The 20,853-nt window shown below is 45.1% G+C and overlaps 1 protein-coding gene across 2 annotated transcripts; it reads right to left on the reverse strand.

Moving 5' to 3' along the window:
- Positions 1-4,108: 4,108 nt before the first annotated feature.
- Eci2 (enoyl-CoA delta isomerase 2) lies at positions 4,109-20,331 on the reverse strand. Of its 2 annotated transcripts, none has more exons than XM_051169986.1 (10): positions 20,170-20,331; positions 19,343-19,505; positions 16,837-16,935; positions 16,163-16,351; positions 15,583-15,652; positions 14,756-14,855; positions 13,169-13,289; positions 6,472-6,561; positions 4,897-5,040; positions 4,109-4,293 (listed from the first exon to the last, which is right to left on the reverse strand). In XM_051169986.1, exons 1-10 carry the CDS (start codon positions 20,205-20,207, stop codon positions 4,138-4,140), a joined length of 1,170 nt encoding a protein of 389 aa, XP_051025943.1. In that variant the 5' UTR covers positions 20,208-20,331; the 3' UTR covers positions 4,109-4,137. The 2 variants fall into 2 exon arrangements, with proteins under 2 accessions (XP_051025943.1, XP_051025952.1); XM_051169995.1 differs by having other exon boundaries at positions 19,987-20,244.
- Between the last annotated feature and the right edge of the window lie 522 nt (positions 20,332-20,853).

Raw genomic sequence — 20,853 nt, forward strand, 5'->3', positions numbered from 1 at the left:
AGAAGATTGTGTGTGTGTATGTGTGTGTGTGTGTGTGTGTGTGTGTGTTTAGCCTACACTAATGTTTGTGCACCGAATGTGTATGTGCACCTGCTTGGACTTGAAGCTATAGATGGCTCAGAGCTGCTGGGAAATGAACCTCCATCTTCTGGAGGAGCAGCCAGTGCTTTTCCATAGAGACAACTTTCAGTTTGGAACATTCTTTCTTTCTGAGCTTCGGAATTTTCTTCTGACTCTCACCAGAGACTCCTTCATCTGGACAGAGAGATCTCTTTTGGTTGTTATTTGTTTTCTTCGGCTTATGTTTAGCTGGTCACATCATAGCCACCACAGTGCCCACCAGAATAGAGTTCTGCCTTTGAGGCAAGTGTCTCTTACTCAAGAGAGGTGCCAGCCATGTTACATTTCCCAGCTAGGAAAAGCGGCTTCTCCACATCCGGGTGCTGTCCTGGCTGGTCTTGTTTGTCCACTTGACACAAGCTAGAGTCATCAGAGTGGAAGGAGCCTCAGGTGAGGAAATGCCTCTATGAGATCCAGCTGTAAGGCATTTTCTCAATTAGTGAGCAATGGGGGAGGGCCCTGCACCGGGTGAGTGGTGCTATCCCTGGGCGGATGGTCCTGGCTTCTGTAAGAAGGCAGGCTGAGCAAACCATCAAGAGTTAGCCAGTTAGCAGCACCCCTCCATGGCCTCAGCATTAGCTCCTGCCTCCAGGTTCCTGCCCTGCTTCAGTTCCTGTCCTGACTTTCTCCAGCGATGGACTATGATCTGAAAGGGTAAGACAAATAAACCCCTTCCTCCCCAAGTTGCTTTTTGGCCATGGTGTTTTCATTGCAGCAATAGTAACCCTAACTAAAACAGGTACTTTTTCATGATCCACTTTTTAAGAATTAGTTAATTTTTTTTTTTAAATGGGTGTGTGTTTGGTTGGAGTCCCTGGCTTGCTTCCCTCCCTGACATGGTCCCATAAATTCCATTTCTTTCCCTCTCCAACCCTACTCACTCAGAAAGCCTCCTAACCGGGGGGGGGGGGCACCAAAAGGTCCCACATTTTTGACAGCTGTCCTAATCCCCCTCTCTTGAATTTGCCAGCCACCCCTGCCAGCTGTTCTAACCCCTGAATTTGCCAGCCACCCCAAGCCCTGCCCTTGATAGCCATACCTCGACACAAGCCCAGTGTCTTTTTCCTTTGCCTGCAACCTATTAAAAAAAAAAAAAACCTGCCATGGTCAGTCTGCGCCTTTCTTAGGTCTTGTTCTCTGAGGCTAGTGAAGTCAGCAAGGAGCCTGTTCCCAAATGTTACCCTATAGGCAGCACTGCCTCTATATTAGGTGGTTTCATGGGTGGGGCGGGGCATATAAGACATCCTGCCAGCAATCCCATGGCTCTCTTCTCTCTCTTCTTCAATCCCTGTCTCTCTCCCCCCACTATTACCCTCTCTCTCCCCTCCATCCCCTCCCCCATCTCTCTCCATCGTAGTACAAAAGATCTGTTTCGTGTCCTCTATATTTTTATATATTATAACGCCAAACAAACCTGCCTTTTAAAAATTTTAATTTGGCTTATTTCATCCGCAGAGATAACCTATCAGTGTATACCATATGGCTTCCTGGTGCCCATAGGGCAAAAAGGGGTACATTTGATGTCTTGAAACTATTACTACAGACCGGTTGTGAGCCACTGTGGGTGCTGGGAATTGAGCCTGAGTCCTTTGGAAGAGCAGCCTCTTAATCACTGAGCTATCTCTCCAGCCCCTCATGATCCACTCCTAATTTAAAGATTCTCATATAGTTTCTTTCCGTATTTTGTACAGATTGGCTGTAGCAAATGTTAGAAATCAGGCATTCCCCTAGCCTGCCCTTAGGGACTCAGTTCCAAGAGCTACATAATCACTAGTTGACAACCCTTTAAAAATTCCCGCCGTCCCAGCTCACTCTCTTCTTTCTGCCTGCTGGTCTACCTGCCTGTCTCTCTCATAGTTCCACCCTAAGATGGCCTGCTGGTCTACCTGCCTGTCTCTCTCATAGTTCCACTCTAAGATGGCCTGCTGGTCTACCTGCCTGTCTCTCTCATAGTTCCACTCTAAGATGGCCTGCTGGTCTACCTGCCTGTCTCTCTCATAGTTCCACTCTAAGATGGCCTGCTGGTCTACCTGCCTGTCTCTCTCATAGTTCCACTCTAAGATGGCCTGCTGGTCTACTTGTCTGTCTCTCTCATAGTTCCACTCTAAGATGGCCATTTGCTCCTCAGGCCTCAATAAATCTCTTGCATGAGATTTGTTGAGTGGAATGATCCTTGCATACCTTAGTCTGGTTTTTTATTGAATGTTTGGCATTTCATAGGCATGTCACTCTAGAAAAGCTCCACTCTCTCTTAGGATCTCAACCCGTGAAAACAGAGCTATCAGCCTCATCTTTATTCTCTGGCATCATTTTCAAGGTATAAAACATGGCAGGCAGCAGGCACCAGTAACTCATCCATAAACATTAATGGTTATTTCCATTCGAATTTCCATAAAACTGAACCCTGTTAGCTATCAGGAAACTCATTGTTGAAACAAGGAAAAAAGTAGCAATATTTTAATAAGCAAAATAGTCTATGCAGATTTTGTGGGCCTCAACTGCCTCATCAAAGGCCTTGATGTTACAGAGTCTTAGCAGAATTGTATTTGGCAGAAATCTGGAGTGATGGCACCTAAGCTTTGAAGCAGTCTTCTGTCAGTGATTGTTATTGGAGATTTTATGGGGTCATTCCTTAGTAGGTTTCTCAGAGACTTTGCATATCTTAGTCCTGAGACAGGCCTGGCAAACCAGGAAGTCTCCAGTGGCTGAGAACTGCTTAGGTGATGGGTCTTTCAAGATAGTTCCTAGGCCAGATAAGAACTTTTGGTATGCGAAAACTGACTAGCTAAAGGTGCTTTTTGTGTAACAATTAAAGAGAGCTTCTAGGAAGCTGTCTGGGTCCAGTCCTTGAGAGGCTGCCCCCTACTGCTGAGAAGCCTGAATTCACCCTGGAGTGGTTCTCTTTCCTTGATAATCATCCAGCCTGACACACTTACACACACACCTTGCAGATGGCTTCGATGGCATTGGTCAAAATGGAAGGTCAGAAGGATAGCTAGGCAGCTTGCAAGAGTGTCACAAAACACCACACTGAAGAATGAGGAACACTATTGTCCCAGTGAAATAACCCATTGTCCCTTTCTTGTCTTGAGTAAATTTTGTTAGTATATGTTGTGGAAGAGGGTGGTGGCTTTAATAAAAATAGACCCCATAGGCTCACAGATTTAAATGCCAGGTCACCAGGAAGCAGCACTATTAAAAAGTGTGGCCTTGCTGGAGTAGGTGTGGCCTTGCTGGAGTAGGTGTGGCCTTGCTGAAGTAGGTGTGGCCTTGCTGGAGTAGGTGTGGCCTTGCTGGAGTAGGTGTGGCCTTGCTGGCCGAAGTCTATCACCGGAGGAGGGCCTGGAAGATTCATGTCTTCTTCTCCTTCTGCTGCCTGCTGATGCAGATGTAGACCTCCCAGCTACCTCTCTAGCACCATATCTTCCCGCACACGGTCACGCTTCCCACCATAATGGACTAAACTACCAGACTGTGAGCAAGCGCCAATTAAACTCTGTCCTTTGTAAGAGTTGCTGTGGTCATGATGTCTCTTCACAGCAAAGGAACAGTAACAAAGACAAGTGGCAACGAAGACTGTTTTGTTCCTTTGCCAGATAGTTGGAAAGAAAAATGCAACTGGCAGATACCTCAAGTTGATGATCCAAAGACTGTTGGTGTTTGGCCCAATTTGCTTAGTCACCACCTGTGGATGATAAACTGCTACTGGGATGTAGTGTCAGAGATGTGATCTCTGCACGTAAGGCTGTGAACATTTTTCAAAACAGGTCCCAAGGACACTGTTCATGGCGGCATCCATTCATGTTTAGGGATGTAAGACTTTCTATTGCCAAGGACCTACATAAATTCTTAAGGCGTGATTTATGAACGCTTTTATTTGTTAGTGCTGTGAAGGATTCTCACCATAATTGCTGTTAATCAAGAAAAAGGCACAAAGAAGTGTGTATTGTTCAAGAACCCGAAACTGGAACTCTCAGGCCATCCTCCCTCTGAGAAGTCTAGCCGCCGTGGTAGGCTTCACAGCTTTGCTTTTCTTGACACAAAGCTCATGATTGCATTGATGCATTCTTCTGATAGCCATCTTGCTTTGAGGACAGTACACTCCTCCGCATTAACTTCATGGAGCTTTCCTTTGTCATGTTTTCTGATTAGCTCTTTGGAAATTCTCATGGCCTGGTGTAACAAGACCAACAATACGTTATTCCAACAGGAATAGGATTAGTCTATTCTTGCCCTCCACTGTCAAGAATGGATCCTGTTAGATTTCACTAAGACCTGTGAAATACAACACACCTTTAATGTACACAGAGATGGCCCTAGTAAGCATAGGAGACAGGTCTGTTATTGTACATTCTAAACAGCCCCATATGGATGCAAAAGCTACCACAAGAATGGAAGAGCAATCAGTTGCCAGCTGCCACCTTCACTAACGGAAGTGCTATAGAGAGAGGATCTTCCAAATACAGTCGCCCTCCTCACCTCCCACCTGAATTCAAAAGTAAAAGAGCTGGTGTCTGCTGGTGTCCTCCTGGGGTCACACCCATGAGTGGACCTTCCTTTTGCCTTTGTAGCATGGAAATGAAATGCCCATCTGGTAAGTTGTTAAAAAAAAAAAATCACAATTCCCAACATTATAGTAAGTTTTAACACAAAGTCTAGATGTGCTTAAAGGCAACTTAAGACATGTCTTGTCTTCTTAGGATGTGTCTTTTAAGGCATATTTCCCCCTTGGGAAATGGTGTTCATGGTCCCCATAAGTAAAATTCAAATACTAACGTTTGGCGGGAGCTTCGCATATGCTTTCAGCCTGGTCCAGACTTCTTCCTCAAAATTTCTTTCAGGGAAAACCTCAGTGACAAGGCCTTGAGCCCAGGCCTCTCTTGCTGTGAGCATCTTCCCAAAGAGAAGCATCTCAGTTGCCTGCAATGCAAAGCAAGACATGACCCTAGCTTAATAAAGTGAGGCCTCAGTTGACTTCAGAACAGCCCTCTTTCAGGAGACACAGACAGACTCATGGCTCTTGAGGTTGCTTTCTTTCACAGGAACGGGGAAGCTGATGGCCTCACTGGGCAAGAGTCTGCCAACAGCTGAGACCAGAACTGTTTCTGCCTCTTGAGGGGCTGGAAGGACAGCTGCTTCTGTGAGGGTCTGCACTGAAGTGGCAAGAATGGGAACTCTGGGGCAGGAATGACCTGAACCCTAATAAACACTGTAAATAATAAGTGGGGGGGGGGCAGGGCAGGAAAGTTGTATTCATAGGGTCAGCCTTTTGAGGCATTCGAAATCCCATCCCTTTACTTGTTGTCCTAGTGACTGAGCTCTGAACATCTGCCTCACCTGTGTAGGTACTCAAATTACTTCTGCATGAATGAACAGACATGGGGATGGCTTATATTGCAGTTCTATAAAAACCAAGAACGATGAGCAAATGTTCTTTCTACAGTTGCATTTTGTCTTCCAAAAACATGAACAAATTCTAAGTGCTTTAAGTTTGAAGAGCTGGTTTTGTTCAACTTTTCAAAGCTAAACTGATTAATAACAGTCTCATACACACACACACACACACACACACACACACACACACATACACACACACATGGAAGGCATTTAGAACAAAAAATCTAAGTCACCAAGCAGCCTCCCTACCATACTGAGAGATAGTGACCAATGCCTGCTCAGCCCTTCCCTCTATCCCCATCTCCAGTCATGTCTTAGTGTTCTTGGAGTCACTTCATGGAAGACAGACAACTGGATCTGCACAAATACAGAGCTAGATCTGAGCAGCCAGTGGGAGTCTCAAAAACACAACAGAACAGCTTGTCAAAGACAGCTGTGACTGGGAGTCACAGTGACTATGGTCATGGGGCTGTTAGGAGCTGGTAACTGAGAGCCAGGCATCGTGGCACACACCTGTAATCCCAGCACTCGGGAGGCAGAGGCATGGGGATCACTGTGAGTTCAAGGCCAGCCTGGTGCTGGCACTCACATGGCCCAAAGGGAAGATGTCACCAAGTCATCTCAGTGGATGTGGCTTATCACGCCTGAACTGATCATATCTGGAGAGGCTTTCCAATCCTAGGCCTTCAACTGATGTCACATAACTGTGGAGGACAAGGTCCTGTGCTGCCACCAGTGTTCCAGCTCTAGCCACCAGCCATCAGATGCTGTCCATGCATGAGGAACTGCAGAGAGCATGTCCCGACCTTTCCCTTATATCCTCCCTTTGCCTGGATCTTCCATGTTGCAGAACCCATTATCATCCTCGAAGCTTTGCCCAAGGGAGAGGAGAGAGTACAGGATTGCCTTGGCAACAGAGACGACACACTACAATTTAGGCTCCTTCTAACTTACCTTTGCTGGGCCCATCATCTTTGGAAACGTGTAAGAGGAGCATGCTTCTGGGCTCTGCCCGAGGTGGCTGAATGGAGTATGAAATGTTGCCTAGACGGGATAGGGAAGTAAAGAGTTTAAAATTACTATTTGATTTTAAACTCATACTTTGCACGTTTGTGTTTGAAACAGTCTTGCTATGCAGCCCAGAGTGTCCCAGAACTTAATGCTTTCATGGCTTACTCTGTTGAAAGCCGGGGTTACAGGGATTAGAGGGATTACAGGCATGTACCACTATGGTCAACTCAGTCTTCTTAATTGTTGAGTGTAGGGCTTTCATCTCTGCACCGGCATCAAAGTCCTTGCTGCCCCAGAGAATAGAGTCCAGAGTTGGAGAGAGCCCAGAGCCATTGCAGGGGCAGCACTGAGCTGTGTCACCAAGCCAAAGGGAAAGCCATGGTGCCCTGCCCGATCAAAGTGGCTGCTGAGGCAGGTGGCTCTCGGAAGAAAGAGCACCTCAAGCTGACACTGGGGCAGAGATAGTAGTGTGCCCCAAGCCATGGTAGCCCATTCACAAGCTGCAGTGGCCCACCCTGCAAGCTGTGGTGGCCTGCATCCAGGCACTGGGTCCTGTCCCAAGCTGTGGGAGCTCACTGCCCCCCACCCCCCGAAAGAGCTACATCTAGCCCTTGAGTAGTGGGCCACTAAAATTTCAAGTAGTTTGCTGCCAGTCCCCCTTCCCACCTCAGAGCAGTCAGCCCCTCCTTCCCACCTGCCCTGGGGTTGTGGAGACAGGAGACAAAATGGAGGCTCTGTCAGCACTTCAGCAGGTGCCGTCCATGGTTGACTGTTTCTGCCTCAGCAGACAGCTCTGGAAACTGACACCTTTCCTGGCTCAGAAAGCCTACGGCCTATGCAGGAGCTGCTTATGATTACGACAACCTTTCTTGATTCAGCCTTCACAGTGGATTCTGTAAATTTTGAACACTTTGTAAACTTTAAAAACCCTCAAGACAGAAAAATAGCCAGACCTCTGCCTGAGGAACTCCAGCAGTCCAGCTCTTCCCTCTGCCATTTCCAGCCCCTTAGTAGGACTCATCCCAGGTTATGCTAATTTGGGATGAGAAGTCTGGACAAAAACCCACCAATCCTTGAATAGAAAAACTGGCCAATCCCTGAGCAGGAGAATCAACAAATCCTTAAACAGGAAGGCCCACAAATCCCTGCACTTCCCCCAGCTTGGGAGTTGAAATCCCACCAATCCACAATCTGGAAATCCCTGCCCCAGAAAGCTCCACCTTCCAAGAAACCCTATACAAAGGCTGTGTCTGCTCATGTGTCTGCTCATGTGTCTGCTCAGTTCCCTGCTGTCTCCTCCTGGGGACAGAGGCACGCAAGCCTGGATTTGTCCCTCTCTCTCATTATTGTTCTTCTGACTGTGTTGATGTGTCATCATCTGTTGACCTATATACAAGTTAGTGCCTTTCCCAATGTTCCCTCGGTTGTGTCTACTCTCAGTAGGGTGAGTCACAACCATGGACTTGCTTGATATAATAATACTGTTCCCATTTGACAACAATACCACAATGAAGCAAAAGAAAACAAAATCCAAAAACAAACCAACCAACCAAACAAACAAAAAAACCCCACCACAAAACAAAACAAAAAACAAACCCAAGCAAACAAAATACAAAATCCCTTTCAGATTTCTTGTATCAGAAAAGTAGTTGTGAATAAGCTACTTTCACACTGAGGTAGGAGAGCCCCACCAGGTCCATCTCCTTATTCAGTTCCACTAGAAGTCCTTGTAACCTAAATCACATCATTCTGTGCACATAGTGGTGTCTCATGTTTTCAGTTTATGTGTCCTTTAAGACTAATGACATTGAGAATCTCTTCATATACTTAAGGGCCATGTGTAGAGCATCTCTTTGCTGATGTAATTGCTAACATGTTTCCCACTATTTTTAAAGTTAAAGTATTTGCCTTCTTAATTTTGAATTGTAAGATTCCTTATAGACGCAAGTTATAAGTAAGTATTATGCAAATAATTTTTACCGATCTGTGGCTTATTTTCTTTTTTAAAATTAAAAAAATTATATTTTTTTACCTATACATTTATATTATTACATATAAGTAAACTACATACAGCAGGAAGAACCATGAAACAATCAGGAATTATATAAATCTTACATTCATAGTGCCTTGGCTATGTGTATTTGGCAAACTTAAAGAAAACATCTTTCCTATCTTGGTGAGTCTAAAATTCTGAATGAAAATCAACATCTATCATATCTCATTTCTATTAACTTAAAACATCTACCTAGACTTGAAAACATCTTAACCCCTAAACAACTAAGCTAAAGTGTGAAACTAAACTATTTAGTCTTCAACTCCATCAGAGACTTGAGAAGGAATAAAACTTAATTATCTGAGTGAACCAGAAGTGCAGGTTAGCAGCTTCCAAAATGAAAAAACGACAGAGACATATTACTGCCTGAACAGTCACCCAAAACTCTCTATAATGTTGGAGCATCACCTTCAGCCTTCTGGCTCAATATATCTGACAGACATATTTGTGAGGCAGGGATTATCTTTCCTTTTAAATAAAAATGTTTTTGAGCTGGGCATGGTGGCATATGCCTTTAATCCCAGCACTCAGGAGGCAGAGGCATGCCAACCTCTGTGAGTATAAGCCCAGCCTGGTTTACAGAGTGAGCTCCAGAACAGCTAGAGCTAAACACAGAGAAGCATTGCCTTGAAAAACCAACCAACCAACCAAAACCAACAAAACTAAACCAAACAACAACAAAAACTAATCCACCAAACAAACAAACAAACAACAAAACTGTGTTGGATAAGAGATCTTGCTGTGTAGCACAGGCTAGCCTCAAACTTAGTTCTCTTGTCTCCGCCTCCCAGAAAAGTGCTGGGACTACAGAAATAAGATACCATACCCAGCTGGCCTTTTGAATGTGGGGGGAGGAAGGCTGTGGGAAAGGATCTCATGTAGACCAGGCTGGCCTTCAACTTGCTTTGTGGCCAAAGATGACCTTGAATGTTTGATGGTCTAGTCCCTCTTCTTCTCATATATAGGACTATACCTATATATGATTACACCCAGTCTCTCTTTACATTACAAAACTTTAATTCGCATCATTCATTCATTCATTCATTCATTCATTCATTCATTCATGTGGGCATCCATGTATGAGGGTCAGAGGTCAATTTGTTGGTGTTGTCTTTCTCCTTCTACCATGTGTATACCAGGGATTAGATGTAGGTTTTCGTGCTGCCACGTTTTATGTCAACTTGATACAAGCTAGAATTATTCAAGTAGATAGAGCTGTACTTGAGAAAGTACTGTCATAAGGTTGACCTGTAGGCAAGTCTGTAGGGTAGTATATTGATTAATGATGGATGTAAGAGTGGTGCAACCTCTTGGCTGGTGATCCTGGGTGGTATAAGAAAGCTTGATGGGCGAGCCATGAGAAGCAAGGCAGTAAGTAGTACTCCTCCATGGGCTCTGCATCAGTTCCTGCTTCCAGGTGCCTGCCTTGTTAGAGTTCCTGCCCTGACTTCCTTCAGTGACAGACTGTGGTGTGTAGGTGTTAGCCAATAAACCCTTTCCCCTCCGACTTGCTTTTGGTATGGAGTTTCATCACAGCAATAGAGACTCTAAGACAGTTGTCACACTTGGTAGCAAGTACCTTGCCTGGCCCATAGAGAAACAGGCTATTTTTAATGCATTCTTTGATTATGTTTCACTTCTTGTGTACTATTTATTTCTCCTCATTTCCCATTTTACACTAGATTCTTGATTTATTGCTTTATAGATATATTTTAAAAATGTTTTGGAATGAGCAGCTTTTTTGGGGGTGAGTTAAAAAATTAAAAACTTCTTTCTCAACCTTCCATTTGTCTTGGTTTTGCCCCAGAGGTCTCCTGCCTGGCTTCAGATTCCCCAGCCAGTTTCAATAGTGGTGATTTAGATGATAAGCATGTTTATACTTTTTCTATATTTAAAAAAAATGTTTTTGTGAGTCTTACTCTATAGCTCAGACAGGCTGGCCTTGAACTCATGACAATCTTCCTGCCTCAGCTTTTTAAGCGTTGGGACTACAGGTATAAAGAACACACACATCCGCTCTTGATGACTAAGAAATGACTTCGAAAGAGAATCACTGATGTAAGTAGACAAATATTTAGACTTAATTTCTAATAGTAAGACATAGTATTTACTTTAATGCATATTTGTAAGAAAATATAACATATGCAGCATATAAATAAAAGCATAAAATACTCTAATTAATGTCACTGTTATTTTCATCCAGCAATGTTCGTCAAGAAAATGTACTTTGCCAGGTATGGTGGCACATGCCTTTAATCCCAGCCCACTCAGACTTTAAGAACATAATCAGAAAACTAAGAAAAGCCATATCTAAGGAGCCATAAACAGGTACACACACCTGACAATGAGCAGCTGTTACAACGCTTATTTCCAGAGACAGAATGGTGGATGTAGTTAAGGGCTGAGGCTTAGCAACAGGCTGGTTAAAGGCCTTGGGACAGTTCCTTGTCTCCCTGTGGCAGCTTTCTCTATCTGTAAAACTAGTGTGACGTCATAGACCTGCTGTGTGTACTGTGTAAAATGTGTATTAACAGAGAATCTACACACAGTGATCATGCAAACATCCATTTGAACAAATTTAAAACTCACATAGAAAAGGTGCATTTGCTGACAGAGAAGCTACTAGAATGTGTAGCCACTAGTTGTATGTAAGGGCAGCATCCATGAGAGACAGCAGCATAGTGGCGAGTATTTTAATAGGGTTGGACGTGAGCTCCTTGCTCACCACAGTTTTGTTTATGAAGTCAATAAAACCCCCTGGGAATCCCATCAGTGGTTAGCCAGGAAACTTTAGCACTTTAGCACCTTCTACAGAGAAGGCACCAGAAGAACGTGAGGGCTGTTGGTAATTCTGTGGTAATCACTATGACAGTTGTTCATCATGCCTGGGTTTAAAATAATAAAAATTAGAAATGACCTAGGCTTCCAGCAGCCAAGGACTGATGAGATTTGCCAAGTTACAGAAACCAAATGCTAGCACTAGTTTACATCTCAGTGATAAAATGAGTAATTTTCCCCTCAATTTATTTTATGATGTATATTTAAGGTAAATAATATATTAGTGTGATATGTATATCACACATATATATAGTAAAACTGCTGCTTTATGAAACCAATAAAGTCATAATAGTCACCCCCAGTATAGTTATAATCTATTCATTTGTTCCTGGATACATGTCACTACTATTGGCTATAGTCCTCACACTGTACATTAGATGCTATGGCACTGTGTGTCTGATACTGTGTGTCCTTTGAATTATATCTTCCTAATCCTCCCACCCCACCGGTCATTCTGTAGATTTATTTATTTTTTTAATGATCCTAGGGATCCAATGCAGAGCCTTCCCCATGTTAGGTTACACATCATCAACACTCCCATCTCCCATTTTTAAAAACTTAAACCTTTTCTTTGTATTTTCTATAGTTTTAGAAATTTGACTTTTGGTCACCACAGAGGCATGCATGGTAAGAATATAAATACATATCCCAGTGGGACATAGTGGTGCACACCTTTAATCCCAGAAATTGGGAGGCAGAGGCAAGAGTATCTTCATAAGTTCTAGGCCAGCTAGTGCAACCCACTGAGACCCCCATTGCAATGCATACTATATATAATGGAGAACAAGAGTCTGAACTGTGTTGTGGCCTCAGAATTGCTCGGGCCTTTAGTTTCCTGATATGCCACACTCTCATTCCAGAAGCCTAAATACTAGGCTTTGTGAATTAGGAAAAGAGGATCAGGCAAACTGCACAGAGGTTAGTCCCTCTTCCACACTTTTCAGTAATATGGAAACTGAAAATTGAGCAACTATGTACTCTTGATTAAAACACAGGACCAGCCGGATGTGGTGGCGCTCGCCTTTAAACTCAGCACTCAGGAGGCAGAGGTGGGGGGGATTGCTGTGATTTCGAGGCCAGCCTGGTCTACAAAGCGAGTCCAGGACAGCCAAGGCTACACAGAGAAACCCCGTCTCAGAAAACAGAACAAAACCCTACAGAACCATTAAAGTCAGGGTGATGCTCACAATACTGGTATTTAGAAAAATTAATAACAATGAAGGAAAAACATAAACTGCCAAATTAGACTACATCTTTAAGAACTAACTGAATCACTTCATCCTACCTCAGTCATGGCTTGCTCTCTGTTGCTGTGGTAAGACAATGACCAAAAGCAACTTGGGGATGAAAGGGTTATTTGGGTTACAGGTCCCAGGCCATCACTGAGGGAAGCCAAGGCAGGAACCATGGAAGAGCAGTGCTCACTGGCTTGCTTCCACAGCTTGCTCAGCCTGCTCGCTGATATAACCCAGGGCCACCTGCCAGTGGTGGCATAGCCCACAGTGGGCTGGGCCATCTCACATCAACCAGTGATCAAGGAAATGTTAACAAATATGACCATGGGCCAATCTGATGAAGAAAAATCCCTCAGTCGAGGTCCCTTCTTTTTACAAGTAACTCTGGTTTGTGTCCAGTTGACAAAAAACAAACTAGCACAACCATTAACCCCTTGTGATGTACTTAGTGACAGGCACAGTAAAGGAGAATGGGAGTACTCACTGATCGACCTGTTTGTGGGAGGAGACTTACCCTGTCGGATGCATAGACAGCATCAAATAGCCCTAGGAGGGTGACAGAGATTCCCACAGCTGGGCCATTTACTACTGCAACCAGAGGCTTGGGAAAGTCTATAAAACTGTCGACAAACTCCCTAAAGAAACAGAAATAGAAAATCATTAAAGAGCCCAAACTGGTCCCACTAACTATAGAAAGGAACGTATAAATCTGATGAGCCATCACTCTACAGGACCACTTCTCCAGATTGGCCAAGGATCCCTGCATGTGGCACCTAATGGAACATCAGGTCATGACTCCTACAGGCTAAGGCCAGTTCACACCCTGGGAAGTGAGTTCAGGGCTGCGACCTGAGAGATCATGGTGGGTGACTGAATGCATGACCCCGTATTACAGCACAGGGGGCTGAGGGACTCAGCAGAACTGGGAAGTTGAAGCCTCCAACCTCCTTCAAGACCTCCCAAGACTACTTCCGGTGTCCTGCTGGCATTCGTAGGCTCTGTCTATTCACCCTGTGCCCAAGAACTCACACTCCCTCTGCCTCTTTCTCACCTCACACTTCCCAGTCAATCTCCTGTAGAGGGCAGGATGAAGACCGGGAATCTGATGGGGAATCACAGTGAAGTGCATCAGCACAGATAAGTGGGTATTTTACTGCTGTGTTAAGAATGAGCCCTCATCGGGAGGCAGAGGCAGGTGGATCGCGGGAGGCAGAGGCAGGTGGATCGCTGTGAGTTTGAGGCCAGCCTGGTTGGCAGAGCTAGTCTAGGACAGCCAAAGCTACACAGAGAAGCCCTGTCTTGAAAGAGAGAAAAAAAAAAAAAAATCAGAAGAAAAAAGAAAAGAAAGGAAAAAAGAATGAGCCCTCTTGGGGGCCTGAGGAGATGACTCATCATTGAAAACATCTGCCAATCAAGTATGAGGAGTGGAGTGAAGACTGGGTCCACAGAGCCCCCAGAAATCCCGGGTGGGTGTGGAGGCCTGCTTGTCTTCTAGCCCCACAAGGTGGATATGGGAATGCAGAGCAAGCTGGTTCGCAAGACCAGCCATGTAAGCAAGCTCTGGGTTTGAGAGATCTTGTTTCAGCGAATAAAGCTAAAGACTGTGCTACCTACTCTTCTGTCAACTTGGCACAAGCTATAGTCATTTGGGAAGAAAACTCTCAACTGAGAAAATGCTTCCATAATATCAGGCGATAGGCAAGTCTGCAGTGCATTTTCTTAATTAGTGCTTAATGTAGGGGCCCCAGACCATTGTGAGCGGTGCCATTCCTGGGCTGGTGGTCCTAGATGCGATCTGAAAGCAGGCTGAGCAAGCAAAGAGGGGGTCAGCCAACATGCAATTCTCCTCCGCTGTGTCTGGATTGGTTCCAGCCTTCAGGCTCCTGCCTATGTTTCCGTTGACGATGGACTGTGGTGTGGAAATGTAAGATGAATAAACTCTTTCCTCCCCAAGTGTTTTTGGGGACTTGACAAAAAGTAGTGAAGAAGATTTCTGACATCAACTCCACATGCACATACATACGCACCTCTACCAGACGCATGAGGGTGGGGGGTGGGGCAAAGGATTAACCCTCCAGGATCAAATAAATGTCACTCTTACCTCAGGACCACAGCACCCTTGTTAGCTGCCTCCTCCATTCCACCAGTGGCTCTAGTAAAGTTGGTTAGGTCATTCCCGCTGCTGTAGTAGTCACCAGATCCTGTCAACAGTACAGGCAACAGAGCCATGAGTCCTTCGTGTACCAACTCATTCTAGAGCTGCAGTGTATCTGCTGTTGTGCAGGGCTCTGGGCCAGGCACTAGGAGAACACTAGTGAGTCTCATGCACACACTAGTGGCCGTTAAAGAACATAAGTACATGGCGATGGTGTGATGACAACATGACAGATGGAACGGGGCCGGTTGATCAGGGGTATTTAGGGCACCTCAAAATATTCCAGATGTTCTTTCTAGCCTACCATCCCAGCTGCCCTAACGAAGCTACTTTCAGACTCCATCAACAGAGTAGAAACAATAGGACTTTCGTAACTGGACTGAACAATATGCACTCTGCATCTCACTGAGTTCACTAAGCCATGCTATAAGGGGATCCATACTTTTGCATCTATCAAGCATTTGTTTCTTTTCATTGTCGAGCAGTGTTCTACAGATAGTTATAAGCCAGCCTGTTCTTGGACAAGTGAGTTGCTTCCTGTCATGGTTCTAGTGACTCACACCACGAGCTTTATTTTATCAGTCAGGTTTGGACTTATGATTTATCAGGAGTAATTATCAAAGAGTGGTCATATTCTGTCCATGATAATGTGGCACATTTATAAATGAAACCATTGAAGCACTGGAAAACACCTTCAAGCAATGTCATTCAATCCTCTATCTAGTGAGAGATTCCCTAAAACAGAAAGTGATTAAGTCTGAAAATGGTCTTACCTGTGAAAACAGTTATGACTGTGTTATCCGTGCTGGCATTTTTAAGTGCGAGTATGATATCTTGATACATCTATGCGAATGGAAAGATAGGGAAAAGAACAATTAAAATGAGATCCATCATCCAGTGGGCTGAGCCAGTGTAGCAGTCTGCAATCCTTCTCTCAACACAGTGACAAAGTGATTTTTAAAATTTATATATTTTAGTTTATATGCATGAATGTTTTGCGTCATGTATGTTTGTGTACTGTGTGGTACCTTGTGGTTTTGTAGGTCAGAAATGGTTAACTCAGGATTTATGCTCCCCTTAGAGGGGTCTCTGTACATCTCCCACCCACACTCATTCGCCAAGACTGACTTAACTGACCTGTGCTTCCACTCATAGCAAAACTTCATTGCCTTCTGGATATGTAGACCTACCGGAAACTCACAAGTTCTAAACAATGCCCAAGTCTGAGGAAGGAAGCCAAACGCTTTAATCTCCTTCCACAATAATAGAAACAGCGCTCAAGTTCTACAGTTGCATCAGTGAAAGAAACAGAAGAGGAGAGAAATGTGCCTACACCCTGGGCAGGAGCATCACCTCGTAGGTTATGGCGTTCTTTTTGGTAGGTCGATTGAACATGATCTTCGTGATGCCATCTTCAGAGGTTACCATGAGGCCTTTAGACTCCTGGACTTTCTCATCGGCTCCACTCTTTCCCTGGCTAGAGGCTTCAGATGAGGGACTCAAACTGGATACGAGATCCACATAGTTCTGCCTGGCAGTTTCCTGAGGAGTAGATGACAAACACCTTCTGCAATTTGAGAATCAGACTATGCAATGAAGAACAGAGGCTTTTAAGAAAAAAAAAAAGATTTTATTTATTTATTTTATGTGCATGAGTCCTCTAACTGCATTACACCTGCCTGAAGAGGGCATTAGTCACATTATAGATGGTTGTAAGCCACTATGTGGTTGCTGGGAATTGAACTCAGGACCTCTGGAAGAGCAGACAGTGCTCCGAACCGCTGAGCCATCTCTCCAGCCCCAGAAGGTTTGAATCACTAGAGATACATCATGACTTCAGCGGCAGTGGGAGAGGTGACCCGTATGTGGGAGGCTGAGGTGGGGGGATTGTTGAGTTCAAAGCCAATTTAGGCTACAATAGCGATGGGAAGCAAATTTTAAACTTTCAAAGGCTCATTGATGGGGATTTTCCAGGAAAAATAAAAAGCTTCTAGGGATGTCTAGTTACTAATAGGAAACACGCTTACCTTTGGTAGGCTGCCCAGGGCAGTCCATGCATCCCATTTGGCTTTATTGACAAAGTCAAGCATACCCGGCTTAGGCATAGTACAGGGTCCTTCTGTGGCCTATGAAGAGCACAGGGGTGATTAAAAATGCAAGAGAAAGCTTTTGAGAAGCTGGTCCTAGAAACCTAAGAGTTCTTCCATTTTTATTCCCAACCTCAGTCTTCACAGGCAGTGAAAACAATGAGCATATTTTCAAAGGTTACAGAACATTCAGAAGTCCACGCCGTGCTCTGAAGCCCCACCTATGAGGATAAAACCAGAAATTCTACTCCTACTAATGGCTCAACAGGGCTGCACTTGCAGCAGATAAGGATGGGTGTCTTACAGTTCCTGGTCCTTGAGAAGCTTAGATGAAGGATACTCCAGGAGATACAAAGAAAACAAGTTGTGACACAGGGTAGGTGGAGTAGTATCCGGAGATGAAAAAAAAAAAAAAAAAATACCCCACTGAGCTACTCCTCAGAAGTGACCTTAAACATTTTAAAGTTCCTAAATTTTGTAACAGAGGACAGAGGAGGCTTTGAAAAACCACAGGTGGTGGAGGCTCTGACTTTATACAGACAAATTCTCGCTATGGAGCCAGCCATCTGGAAAGTCACAGGGAACCAAGTTCACTGGGAACCTAAGAGCCTGCTGGAGTCTACAAACAGTGGCTTCTATTTGTTCCTAGTCCTTGTACTGCCCCATCCTGACTGTTGACTGCTCCTAAATCCTGACAGACCAAAGCTCGGGGTAGGGCACTTTCTAAGACCACCTCAGTTCCAAGCCACTAGAAAGACTCTCGGCATCCTGCAAGCTGTGGCTTTCCCGGTTATGGGTCCTCCCACAAAAAAGATAGAGCCTTAAGTAAGCCCAGGGCAAAAGCTCACAGGATGGAGTTCAGAGGAGAAGCCAGTGTGCCACTTCTACTGTCCTCTCCCCTAGAGTCAGGAAGAGGAAATACCTCAGACTGATGACTGTATGACAATACAGAGAGTACTGCCAAGGAAGAAACTCTGCAGCTTCGGTGTCCAATCTTCGCCAGAGCCCTAACCCATAGGCAAAGGTGCCTACCCCAAGGCTACTCTATACCCTGAATCCTCTGTAGACTCTCCAGGAAAACAAAGATACTTGTACCAGGCATGACAGACAGTTCTTGGGGCTAGCAGCTGAGGACAAAGTCTTTTTGGACAAGCAAAATTCTTGGATGTTAAAAAAAAAAAAATTCTTGAATGTACACATCCATTTTCTTAGGGTGCCTAAGCGCTGTGATAAAATACTCTGACCATAAGCAACTTTGGGAGGACAGGGCTGATTTCAGCTCACATCACTCAGGTCTCGCGTCATCAGCTGTAGAAGTCAGGGCAGAAAATGAAGACAGGAACTGAAGCAGAAGCCTGGGGGTGACGGTGGGGGGGCGGGTAGCGGTGCTGCTTACTGACTTGCTTAGCCTGCTCTTTTATACATTCCACGTCAATCATTAATCAAGAAAATGCCCAGCCGACTGGCCTCCAAGCCAATCTTATTGAGGCACCTTCTTGATAGAGTCCCCCTTCCCAAATGGCTGTAGCTTATGCTAAGAAAACAGAGCAAACCAAAACAGCCAAGACATCCACGATAAGCATCACCTAACAGAAATGATGAAAACAATAAATGATAACACAGGAGTCCAGGCCGGCATACACACACACACACACACACACACACACACACACACACACACACATTTGTCCTTATCTCCTCAATGGCTATAAAATTTTCAAACATTCACAAACATTCAGTTGAACGGTTATTAAATATTACCTTATGTCTTCATCTATTTTTATCTTTTTTGTTTATTTTAATTAATTTCAAACATCCCAAACACCACCACACTATTCACCCTTAAATATTAACTATCTATTTCCCCCAAAGCACCAACGCTTTACTATATAATCACGGCACCATTAACAGTACCCAGGACACCCATAAATAATAGTTAGTAAAACTCAGTCCACATTCAAGTTTTCCCAATTGCCCCCAAACACGTTTTCAGTGAATTACTCTCATCAGAGAGGGCTCGGCAGGGACCAAACACGTGAATTTGATATCTTTCAAACCTCTTTATTCTGGAGAGAAGCAGAGGGGGTTACTCTGTGCTTGGATAGCAGCATATCAAGGCCTAATATAAAAAGCAAAACAATTTGATCCCAGCACTCAGGAGGCAGAGGTAGGCGGATCACTGTGAGTTTCGCGGCCAGCCTGATCTACAAAGCGAGTCTAGGACAGCCAAGGCTACACGGGGAAAGCCTGTCTTGAAAAAACAAAAACAAAACAAAAAGCAAAACAACAAAACAAAACAAAGCCTGCATACATGCACCCCAAAGGAGAGTCAGCCACGCAGCCGTGCATGTTAGAACCCGTTCAAGCTGCCTGTTAGAAGCATATAGACTTCAGGAATCTTTTGTTCAAAAATGTGTTTCAACAACGTAAGACCTCAGGCCATTACCTGCTTGTACAGTGCATAGAGTTTCAGCTTCACTTCGTTCCCCGGGTCCTCCTTCAAGAGCTTCACTTGGCTCATGGCATTTTCAAAGTCCTGCTGACTGGCTGTCATGGTTGGTCTGCTCAGGTGCACCCGAGCCACTGGAAACCTAAAGCCCTGCAGGAGACTGCAAACAGTGGTTCTATTTGTTTCTAGCCCTTCCTTTCTGCAGCAGGATTGCGGATCCCCTACTGATCGACATTTTCTCCAAGGAACTTCCCAAGGACTGCAGTGCAAACTTATTCAAATGAAGCATTAAGCTTTGCCTTTTGAGAAAGTCACTCCTGCCACTGCTTTTCTGCAAACACCGGGATCCAGGCTTTGCTCCTGATGTACAGGCGCCTTGGGCTGTTACATATGGGTCACTCTATCCTGCCACTTTTCTCAACACAACGAACCGATTGTTTGAAACCCACGCTAGTGATAACGGATTAAGCATCTCTCAGCTAACTAGCAATGGGTGTTTGGACAAAGTGTCACCTTTGCCAGGGCACTGCATGCCCTCAGAGAGTTCCGGGCTGGGCCTACAGGCCTGGGACGCTATGGGGGCCCCCGAGCTCGCAACTCAATCTGGTGGGCGGAGGCGACCGGAGCGCAACCATCCTTACCCTTCGGGACTCAGCAGAGGAAGAAAGGCATTCGAGGTCACTCTTTAGAGCTCTCTCGCTGGGAAACAGCCAAAGGAATAGCCTGCTGTCCTGCTAACCAGACCAGACGACAAAGCGGGCGGGCAGGCGGGCGACAAACCCCGCTGGCGACTTAGGGCCGGACAGCCGAGGCTGCAAGCTTACCTCCAGCACCGCGCCCGACTCCAGGTCACCGCCGCCATAGCTAGCTGCTGAGGTCAAACTGAGCCCCAAAGCTTAAGCCCAGATAAAACTGCGGGGCGCGACCGAGAGGGGGCGGAGCCAGCTGTGAGCCCAGTGCGTAGGCAGAGGCAGGGCTCCGGGGCGGAGCCAGGATGTGAGCTCAGGCGGTGAGAGGGACCCCGGGACAAAAAGGCGGGCAGAGCGGTAGGATGTGAGCCCCGGGCAGGAGTGTGATTGGTGGCTCCTTCAGAGTTGAGAATGGGCGGGTTTCGGGGAGGAGCCCAGAAATCTCTGGGTCAGGTCCAACTCTGTACATAGGTGACTTGTACATAGGTACAGGTCCAACTCTGTACATAGGTGACTTGGGAAAGAGGGTCGAGAGCTTGGAACGTAGGCGGATCACAGGGCTCTGGGAATTTTAATCCGAGAGCCTCAGCATATTCATTTAGGAACTGGACTATTTTTTCATCATGTTCAGTTAGGAGCACGTTCCTGAACACACTCTTCAGTTTAAGGTCATGGAGCATATGTTTGAGAGATTAAATGTACAAGAGCGCCTCTGGATATATTTATCTTGCACAGTAAGGTTTAAGCTAAACATGAAAGAACACCGTATGAGCTTAAAGGTGTCTGCCTTGCTTAGGAACTAACGGTATTAGGTAAACA

This window comes from Acomys russatus, chromosome 3 (genome assembly GCF_903995435.1).
Source record: "Acomys russatus chromosome 3, mAcoRus1.1, whole genome shotgun sequence".
NCBI classification, from domain to species: Eukaryota; Metazoa; Chordata; class Mammalia; order Rodentia; family Muridae; genus Acomys; species Acomys russatus.